Here is a 10,900-nt window from a genome sequence, read left to right as displayed (position 1 = left end):
TCCTCAATACATTATCTAGCTTAGAGGTCATTATTCACAGCAGCATTTGATATATCCTGCCATGGTAGTAAAGAAATGCCAAATGTCTCAAGTTCATGCTGCAAAGGGCATTGGAATGTTCAATTTTACCGTAGATAGTGACAGAAGAGCTTCAGGTGACCACAAATAATAGGATGCACGGTCCTGACCCACACAGGGTCTTTTTCCCAGAACTCACCCAGATTTTGCAAAATACTGTATTTTCCTCCCAAACTTGGATTTTTGTGACTATATAGAAATTAGTGTAAAGTTGGGATAAAAATCACAAATCATCTTGTAAAAGACCATGTGTTTGCCAGCTATCATAACTGACTAGATTTTTATTTACATATAAACTACAAAGCTATGCTGCTTATGTTTTGGCATTTTAAAACTTAAATCGATAAAAATCAACCATTAATCTGTGCGTAAAAAGTGAAAATCATTTCTATTAAGTGGCATTTTAAAAACTAAGGCATTCTCTTCAACAGGCAAATCATAGAGCCTATGAATTAGTACTTAAACACTTAAAACATTACTTTCTTGAGTTTTTTTATTCTCCGCGAAGTTTTTTTTTTTTATACTGTCCTTTTAGGAATGTTTTATTGTTATCCAATAGATGGTATAAATCAACTTAGTTTACTTCTCATGTTGTCTCTTATCAATACGTTGTAATACTGTATATGGCTTCGCATAACATGATTGCATGATTTAAACAGCACAACTGATTCTCTTTCTTGGCTGGAGACCAATTAAATAACCACTGAGGCAAGCAGTTATTACCTGCTTAAAAGGAAATCTGTGGTTTCCTTATTTAAACTGCTGAGTTTTAATGTCCATCAAAAAGTCTGTTATTGCAATGAATAATTTAGCTTTTTCAGTCTGCTACTCATTTTAATACTACAAGAATGGATTTAAGGCTGCAAAACCTGCTCAAAGTTTCTCAGAGCCCCAAGAATCAGAACCAAACTTGCTATAAGACAATAGCCTTGCAGTTATAGTTTACTGCTTCAAATATGTGCAAGGCACAATAACTTCTAATAATTACTTGGAAAAGGGAGACTACAGTATCAACTTTATCAAAAGTAGTGGAGAAACGATTGATCACAAAGGCCTCAAAAACGTATATGCACGTGCAAGTGGATACAGAGGACCCTTTTTTAAAAAGACTAAAAGGTCAATGGATTTGCAGATCTAGGAGTGTCATTTCCTCTGTTTGTCCCTTGGTGGAGTTCTCGAGTCACTTTCTCCCTTCCCGTCAACCTGCTTTATATTTCTTTCCAGAACTGGCTATCATGTTTACTGTATTTAACCTTTTTCTTGTACTATTGTGAATACAGCGCCCATAATAAATGAAAGCCCCCCTGAGATAATATCTCCGGCACTTACTTCTTGATATCCTTACCCATAAACTTTTGTGGTCGTCCCTTCTTGCCTTCCTGTCTTCTTGAGGCTTAAACTACCCTCCCGGACCCTGAATGCTGTTTTTCAGCTCAGTCACCGAAATTTCTCAACTGCAAAGCAGTTTTAAGATGGCAGGGTTAGTAGGTAGATTTAAAACAACAACAGGAAAACTACCGAATACGGTGAGTATAGGGCAGGATATTTGGCAGAGAAAAAAAAAAAAAAAGAATCGTTGGCCAAGCTCTGATCAGATGCCTATTAGAACGGGGGATAGATAGCATTTCTATTTCGATCAATTTTAATTTTCAGATCTTGGTTGCAGGGGGTCGTTTCCCTTTGCATTTCTTTAAAAAAAAAAAAAAAGCAACGACAAGGAGAAAATACACACACACACACACACACACACACACACACACGCCCAACATTTCAACCTTCTCTTAAATACTTGGCTTGGTGCAAGCGGTGAGGAGCTCGCACCCGGATCCACTCCGGCTTTAGCAAACTGTGATCTCGATTCCCCTCCTGGGCTCTGGCCGCCCGAGCAGCCGCCGCCGCCGCAGCGGGCTCTTTAATTTATTGCAGCCGGTTACACTTTCGATCCCATTTCCTTCGGAACCCTTCCTCCCAGGTGGAGAAGATAAATGCCGCCTCGAGTCTGAAAAGCCGGGCGGGGTTGGCGGGCGGGAGCGAATCCGGATATCACATTCCCGCGGTGAGGTCTGCTACCCGGGGGCGGGGGGGGGGGGCGGGGGGACCGAGTCCCCCCCCAGTCGCATTTAATGAAACTGCTGAGCGCTTGTGACACTGAAGCTGTAAAGGCTGCGGAAATGGGGCGGGCGCGGGGGCGACAGCTCCTCGCCTCCATTCATCCCCCGCGCCGGCGGGAGGGAGGCTGCAGCCGAGCGTCAGTCCCCAGGCAGGGGGCGGAAGAGGACCGGGGGCTGCGACCGCGGCCGGGGCGCCCCGCCCCCACCCCCTGCCCCGGGATCGCGCCCCGGGCCGAGCCGCGGGCGGCCGGTCGCCTCCGCGGACGGGTCGCGGGCGGGGGGAGGGGGAGAGCCGGGGGCTCCCCGGCCCCCGCGGCCGTGCGCGCTGCTCGCCATGCCGCACACGTCGGACCCATTTCCCACGCTGGCTTGGCTCGGCGGCGGAGTTGGTAGGGATGAGTAGGGAGGGCGGGCTGGAGACCGCCTCCGGCTCGCGAGGGGGAAACCACTCCACTGTGAAGGACGCTGCACCCCCCCCGCCACCACCCCCACCCCCACCCCCTGGGAAGAAATCCGCGGCGCTCGGGGGAAAGCCTCCACTCCTGCGCCCTCGCGGGGGTGCGCCCGAGGGGGGGGGGGCGAGCGTTCCCCGAGCCCCGGGGCTTGCTCAAGTTGCGGTCTGGCGAGGGAAGGGGGAGCGGACGACGCTTCTGCCCACGCGGCTGCCAGAAGTTTTGCAGAATCTTAGTCGGGGCGCGCAGGGGAGGGAGCGCACTGCACCATATTGCCGCGCATCGGAATGCACGGGCGCAAGGCCGCGGAGGAGAAACGGCTTCCCTCGTTCGCCTTGCACCGTGGAAAGAAAAAAATAAAAATAAAAAAGAAGAAGAAGAAGGTGGGGGGCGGCCGGGTGTCGCGGGAGGCAAGGATTCTGATAAACCAGAGTTTTCCAAATAGAAGGGGATTTAGCACTACAGCCACTTGGCGGGCAAGAGAACGCTGCGGCGCCCGCCCCCGCCCCCCGGCTCCAGACTGCGGCGGTGCGCACTGAGTCTGCGCGCCGGGCTTTTCTCGCTGATGCTGCAGATCTGGAGCCGGGAGGCTCGGGAGCTCGGGAGGCGGCCGGCCTGGGGGATGTGGGGGTGGCCGCGGGCCTGGCCCGGCCCCGAGGAGAGGCCACTACGCCCCGAGCGCAGCTGCTTTAGCGGACTGGAAAATACTCGCTCGCTGGCACTTTCATCCCCCGCGCCTCCACGATCCCCTACAGGGAGACCTTGGGAAGCTCAGCCGCCTCCCCCCCCCCCCCCCCCCGGCTGCGCCCGCCCAAACAACCGCGCGCTACAGCTGCTCGTAGACTTTATTGGTGTTTGTCTTGTTTAAATCATTTCGCCTCCTCGCACCGGTCTCGTAAAGGCGGAGTACCCACTGGGGACGGATTCCTTTCTCTTTTCTTCTTTTCGTCTTAAATTTTCCTTTAAGGGGAGGCCCTTGGATGCCTATAGATTGGGCGGACGAGCTGAGGACCGGTTGCAAATCGCAGCGGCAGCCGGGTTTCTCCTTAGAGATGCTCAGAGCGTCCCCAAATATCTCCTGCCTGCCTCAGGCCCCTGCACCCCGGCGGGCCCCCTTGGCCACTGAAATAAAAGGATGAGCAAATGGCTACAGTTTAAAAACAAAACACACACACACACACACACACACACACACACAACCAGAACTGAGATCTGCTGAGGCTGGCTGCGGTGGCAGCGACTGAAAAGCGGGGAAGCCTCGCGTGGGGGGGGGGGGGAGGGATACCGTGTACGACCGAGTGGCACAAAGTCAAAAGAAGGAGAGACGCGGAACTAGGGACACTTCGGTACACAAAGTTGCCATTAAAGTTTATTTCCCTTTTATCCAGATAGGTGACGCTACACTTTGCCAGTTACTAAAGGCTGCAGGTTTCTGCTCGGAAAATAACACCGAGGCTTCCAACATGTGTCTGTTCCCCAGGCGCGCGCGCACGCCCGGTCCACCCCCAAGGCAAGCGCGGAGCCAGGAATGCCAAGCATCTCAACAAAGACAGGCACCACCCCACCCCCCAGCCCCAGCCCTCCGGAGTCCGCACTCCCAAAAAAGGATCCCTCTCCTCTCCGGAGTTTGAGGTTCTCTCTTGGCCACTGCAGCCCATCATGGTGTCTCCGCACACCAGCGTGGCTCCCTGGGCGCACGCGGGATCCCCCGAGCCAGCGTTAACCGTGCCCTAACCGAGACGCTAAATCGCGAAACGGAGACCCGGGGTGGAGGGGGGTAGGGATAGGGGGTGGGGAATGTCGTCTGAGAGGGGAGAGGAGAAACAGAAACCTTTCCCGGCACCCGCTTCTGCGCTCCCGGGCGCGCACTCGGCATCCGTCAGGGAGACGAGGACATTTACCAGCCCCGGGGAGGGAAAGCGAGTCCCCCGGGAAGACGGCGGCTGCGCTCGCTGGGGAGACGGGGAAGGGCTTGGGGTGCAAGGGGGACGGACGGGGCCGGCTGGGGTTGCGCCCGCGAGGACCGGCCCCCGGGGGTGACACTGGGCTTTCCGGAGCGGGGCGGCCGGCCAGTACCCCCTCCCGCCCGCCTCCCCGCAGGCCTGCTCCCTGCCTGCCCCCCACCCCCCCGGGAGCGTGTAGTTTCCGCGGCCAGGCTGCTGCCACCGCCGCCGCCGCCGCTTAAGGGACCAGCTCGAGCCGCGAGCCAGCCAGCGAGCTCCCGGCAGCAACCGCCACTTTGGGCAAACTTGCGGGTTTCCGGCTCGCGGCCAGCGACCGGGAGCTCCCCACTCGCCGCTCGGGGGCTTGCAGCCCGGGCAGCCCGAGGGGCGGCGAGCGCGCCCGCACCAGACTCTCCCAGACGCCAGAGGGGACGAGACAACTGCGGAATTCACCCGCCGTGCCAGGGCACTTCCGAGGCAACAACCGACTGGCACTTTTTCTCCCCTTGGCAAACTGGATTTTTTTTTTTTTTTTAAAGCTACTTGGCAGCTGTCTCTGACTCCACCTCCCGCTCAACCCGCCCCCCCCCTCCCTCCCCAGTGCCTTTGGGCTTTTCTTCGGAAATCCGGACAGCATTGGGCATCTTTGTTTTAATTGCCGTTGGGGGAGCCCGGCCGGCCCCGGGGGGCTTGTCGCCAGGCCAGCGTCGCCTGAGCCTGAGCACCGAGCCTGCTTCGCTCACCTTTGAACTGCAAAGGGATCAAGTTCAGCTCGAGTTGCCAGCACTGGGACTGGGAGGAAGGAGAGGGAGCGTGCAGGAGAGAGGGAGTGGGAGAAGGGGAAAGGGGAAAGGAGAGGAGGGAGGAGAGAGAGGAGGAGGAGGAGGAGGAGGAGGGAGGAGAGAGAGGGAGGGAGGGGAGGGATCGAGAGAGAGCGGGGAGAGAGAGAGAGAGAGAGAGGCTGCAATCTCCTCCCTGAATCGCGCACAGCGCTGCAGATCCCAGTGCTCCGAATTGCGGGCCGAATGCAGGTGAGGAAAGGCACGGACTCTGCGGCTGCGAACCCAAACTTGGGCACCGCGCGGTGCGCACGGCTCAGCCTTCGCCCCCGCGGGCGCACGGCTGCTGCGGTTTCAGGCGGCGGCTTCGTGACTAATGACCTTGCGCAGAGTTGTTAAGAAAAAAAGAGAAACCCGAGCTCTTGGGGGTGAGAAGGGACTGACTCTCCCGGCGTCTCTGAAGATGGCTCGGGCTGCTCTTCGGCGCGCGGGGGGGACCCGGACGCGGACCGCCGTGTGACGCGAGTGGTCTCCACTGCACGGTGCCCGAAGCGACCGACCTGCCAGGGATTTTTTTTTCTTTCTTTCTTTTTCTTTTTTTTTTTTCTTTTTTTCTTTTTTTCTTTTTTCTTTTTCTTTTTTTTTTTTTTCCCCCACCGTTTCATTCTCGATCCGCTGCCTGGCTCCCCCGCTGCCAGAGCGGAGTCAGAGTTCAGACCGGCTTGTTGCTGGCCCCAGCGCCTCGTGCAGGAAGCAACTCACGTTTGCCTGGGCAGCCGGAGCAGGAGCTGGGTCTGGAGTGAGTGGCTGAAACGTGAATCGGACTCAACTCGAGTAGCAGCAAAGACGAACGGGGTTGGCAGGCGGGGGAGGAGGCTGCAAGCTTGCTCCCCGCCGCTTCCCGGCTCCAGCGCCCGCCTGCCGGAGCGGTTCCGGCCCCATCCGGCCGAGCGGGGGTTCGGGAGCCCGGGATCCTCCGCCCGCCGCGGGGATGACTCTGGAGGGGGGCGGGGGGGGCGCCGAGCCCGCGGCGCGCAGTGTCCCGTGAACTGTGAGTGCTGCGACTGAACGGCGGCCGGCGAGCGGGCGATTAGCACCCATTGCATGAATTATGAAACAATAACTTTCGGAAGAAGCAGAAGGAGGCGGAAGAAAAAAAAGAAGAAGAAGAAGAAGAAGAAGAAGGATCTGTCGCCGGTCCCCCCCCCCCGCCCCCCGCGCCCGGCCGACTCCGCACGCTGCTCTCGCCCCCTCCCTCCTCTCCCTTCCTCCTTTCCCGGAGCCAGAAGAGGACCGGGCGGAGGGCCGGCGGCCGGCCCCGGAGGAGGGGGGCGCCGAGGGGGCCGTGCCTAGAAGGAGCAGTAGCAGCAGCAGCAGGAGAAGATGCTGAGGATGCGGACCGCGGGGTGGGCGCGCGGCTGGTGCCTGGGTTGCTGCCTCCTCTTGCCGCTGTCGCTCAGCCTGGCGGCCGCCAAGCAACTCCTCCGGTACCGGCTGGCGGAGGAGGGCCCGGCGGACGTCCGCATCGGCAACGTCGCCTCGGACCTGGGCATCGTGACGGGCTCGGGCGAGGTGACTTTCAGCCTCGAGTCGGGCTCCGAGTACCTGAAGATCGACAACCTCACGGGCGAGCTGAGCACCAGCGAGCGGCGCATCGACCGCGAGAAGCTGCCCCAGTGTCAGATGATCTTCGACGAGAACGAGTGCTTCCTGGACTTCGAGGTGTCGGTGATCGGGCCCTCGCAGAGCTGGGTGGACCTGTTCGAGGGTCGGGTCATCGTGCTCGACATCAACGACAACACGCCCACCTTCCCGTCGCCCGTGCTCACGCTCACGGTGGAGGAGAACCGGCCGGTGGGCACGCTCTACCTGCTGCCCACCGCCACCGACCGTGACTTCGGCCGCAACGGCATCGAGCGCTACGAGCTGCTCCAGGAGCCCGGGGGCGGCGGCGGCGGCGGCGGCGGCGAGGGCCGGCGAGCCGGGCCTGGCGACAGCGCCCCCTACCCCGGGGGCGGCGGGAACGGCGCGAGCGGCGGCGGCCCCGGGGGCTCCAGGAGGCGCCCGGACGCCCCGGAGGGCGGCGGCGGCGGCGGCGGCGGCGGCGGCGGCGGCGGCGGCGGCCCCAACCCCAGCCCCGGCGGCCGCAGCAGCGTGTTCGAGCTGCAGGTGGCCGACACCCCGGATGGCGAGAAGCAGCCGCAGCTGATCGTGAAGGGGGCGCTGGACCGCGAGCAGCGCGACTCCTACGAGCTGACCCTGCGGGTGCGGGACGGCGGCGACCCGCCGCGCTCCTCCCAGGCCATCCTGCGGGTGCTCATCACCGACGTGAACGACAACAGCCCCCGCTTCGAGAAGAGCGTGTACGAGGCCGACCTGGCGGAGAACAGCGCCCCCGGCACCCCCATCCTGCAGCTGCGAGCCGCCGACCTGGACGTGGGGGTCAACGGGCAGATCGAGTACGTGTTCGGGGCGGCCACCGAGTCGGTGCGGCGGCTGCTGCGCCTCGACGAGACGTCCGGCTGGCTCAGCGTCCTGCACCGCATCGACCGCGAGGAGGTGAACCAGCTGCGCTTCACCGTCATGGCCCGCGACCGCGGGCAGCCCCCCAAGACCGACAAGGCCACGGTGGTGCTCAACATCAAGGACGAGAACGACAACGTGCCGTCCATCGAGATCCGCAAGATCGGGCGCATCCCGCTCAAGGACGGGGTGGCCAACGTGGCCGAGGATGTGCTGGTCGACACCCCCATCGCCCTGGTGCAGGTGTCCGACCGCGACCAAGGCGAGAACGGCGTGGTCACCTGCACCGTGGTGGGGGACGTGCCCTTCCAGCTCAAGCCGGCCAGCGACACGGAGGGCGACCAGAACAAGAAAAAGTACTTCCTGCACACCTCGGCCCCCCTGGACTACGAGACCACCCGGGAATTCAACGTGGTCATTGTGGCGGTGGACTCGGGCAGCCCCAGCCTCTCCAGCAACAACTCCCTGGTCGTCAAGGTCGGAGACACCAATGACAACCCGCCCGTCTTCGGCCAGTCGGTGGTGGAGGTCTACTTCCCCGAGAACAACGTCCCCGGAGAGAGGGTGGCCACGGTGCTGGCGACCGACGCCGACAGTGGGAAGAACGCAGAGATTGCCTATTCTCTGGATTCCGCCGTGATGGGGACCTTTGCCATCGACCCCGATTCTGGGGACATCCTGGTCAACACCGTGCTGGACCGCGAGCAGACAGACAGGTACGAGTTTAAAGTTAACGCCAAAGACAAAGGCATCCCAGTGCTGCAGGGCAGCACCACGGTGATCGTGCAGGTGGCCGACAGGAATGACAATGACCCTAAGTTTATGCAGGACGTCTTTACCTTTTATGTGAAGGAAAACTTGCAGCCCAACAGCCCTGTGGGGATGGTCACGGTGATGGATGCTGACAAGGGGCGCAATGCAGAGATGAGCCTCTACATAGAGGAAAACAGTAACATTTTTTCCATCGAAAACGACACGGGGACCATTTACTCCACCATGTCCTTCGACCGGGAGCACCAGACCACATACACGTTCAGGGTCAAGGCTGTGGATGGGGGAGATCCTCCCAGGTCGGCCACGGCCACCGTCTCCCTCTTTGTGATGGACGAGAACGACAACGCTCCCACGGTCACCCTTCCCAGAAACATTTCCTACACTTTACTGCCACCTTCGAGTAATGTCAGGACAGTGGTAGCCACCGTGCTGGCAACGGACAGCGACGATGGCATCAACGCAGACCTCAACTACAGCATTGTGGGAGGGAATCCCTTCAAGCTGTTTGAGATTGATCCCACCAGCGGTGTGGTTTCCTTGGTGGGGAAGCTCACCCAAAAGCATTACGGCTTGCACAGGTTGGTGGTGCAAGTGAATGACAGCGGGCAGCCCTCCCAGTCCACCACGACTCTGGTGCATGTGTTTGTCAATGAAAGTGTTTCCAACGCGACTGTGATTGACTCCCAGATAGCCAGAAGTTTGCACACCCCGCTCACCCAGGATATAGCCGGCGACCCAAGTTATGAAATCAGCAAACAGAGACTCAGTATTGTCATTGGGGTGGTTGCTGGAATTATGACAGTGATTCTGATCATCCTAATTGTAGTGATGGCAAGGTACTGCCGGTCCAAAAATAAAAATGGGTACGAAGCTGGCAAAAAGGACCACGAGGACTTTTTTACACCCCAGCAGCACGACAAATCCAAAAAGCCTAAAAAGGACAAGAAAAACAAAAAATCTAAGCAGCCTCTCTACAGCAGCATTGTCACTGTGGAAGCTTCTAAACCAAATGGACAGAGGTATGATAGTGTGAACGAGAAGCTATCAGACAGCCCAAGCATGGGGCGATACCGATCCGTGAATGGTGGGCCTGGCAGTCCTGACCTGGCCAGGCATTACAAGTCTAGTTCTCCGTTGCCTACTGTCCAGCTTCACCCCCAGTCACCAACTGCAGGAAAAAAACACCAGGCCGTACAAGATCTACCACCAGCCAACACATTTGTGGGAGCAGGAGACAACATCTCAATTGGATCAGATCACTGCTCTGAATACAGCTGTCAAACCAATAACAAGTACAGCAAACAGGTAAGATGTATTCCAAATATATTTAAATATCCCAGAAAAAGGCTAATAACTCTGAGACAGAGCATCTTCTGTGAAGTTTTGTTTTCTCTCCCTTAAAGCCATCACGTACGGATTTAATAGGGGTAATTTAACGTTAATTCATAGATCATCAGTTGGGTACGAGCCATCTACGCGAGGTGCACCTCTGTATTTTGCAGGTTCCCAGACCGGTGTGAGCTACCAGGGTATTCAAAGCCAGGCAGTGTCTTTGCACATCTCTTTGTGCTTGCCAGTACTAATTCATCCTAGTTTTCTGTTTTCAGGATAAATGTGTATATATTGTTTGGATGGTGAGCTTTAACCCGAAATTACGGTGTTCTGTGGCTGCTTAGTGGGTAATTACATCCAGAGAGAAAACTTCCCAAGTTACTACAGGTGCCTGTGCAAATTGGACACTCTAAAAGTTTTAGCTATGTGATGTGTTACGTAGGATTTTACGGATCATGGAGGCTGGTTCATGCAAATACAGTACCAAGTCTGAGATACTTAAATACTACGTTGACAAAAAAATGTTGGGTTAAAGATGTTTGATGATATGCAAATACCATGCAAAACTACATTTTTAATACTTCGCTCTCTGTAACAATTAGACTTCTGTGAGGATATACAGTTAGCACTTGCATTCTTCGGGTTTGGTATTAAAAGTCTGTAAGCAAAAGTAAAGTGCATGACCCATTTATTATTTAAGTCCAAGCAACAGAAGTGTTTGATGCACTGTGTGCAAGACAATTTTGGTCTGCGTTGTGATATCCTGACACTATGAAGGTGATATGGAATATTTGATACCGTTGTCTCTCAGTGAAATGTGGAAACGGTTTAAAAAAGCATATGAACTTTGAGATGAACTTCAGAAAACAGAAAATTTATTCTCAGAAGTTTTGCTTGTGTGATATATG

General features: G+C 56.7%; 1 protein-coding gene across 2 annotated transcripts in view; it reads left to right on the top strand.

The window, feature by feature from the left end:
• The first annotated feature begins 6,609 nt into the window (after window positions 1-6,609).
• The window catches only part of PCDH7 (protocadherin 7), a 416,043-nt gene continuing 411,752 nt past the window's right edge, over window positions 6,610-10,900 (top strand). For both annotated transcript variants that reach the window (XM_077880250.1, XM_077880242.1), the window contains exon 1: window positions 6,610-9,965. In XM_077880250.1, coding sequence (XP_077736376.1) covers window positions 6,747-9,965 — 3,219 coding nt within the window. In that variant the 5' untranslated portion in view covers window positions 6,610-6,746. The remainder of the gene's footprint in view (window positions 9,966-10,900) is intronic.

The sequence above is a fragment of the Canis aureus genome, chromosome 2 (genome assembly GCF_053574225.1).
Source record: "Canis aureus isolate CA01 chromosome 2, VMU_Caureus_v.1.0, whole genome shotgun sequence".
Classification (NCBI taxonomy): Eukaryota; Metazoa; Chordata; class Mammalia; order Carnivora; family Canidae; genus Canis; species Canis aureus.
This window is presented reverse-complemented; position numbering and strand designations above follow the sequence as displayed.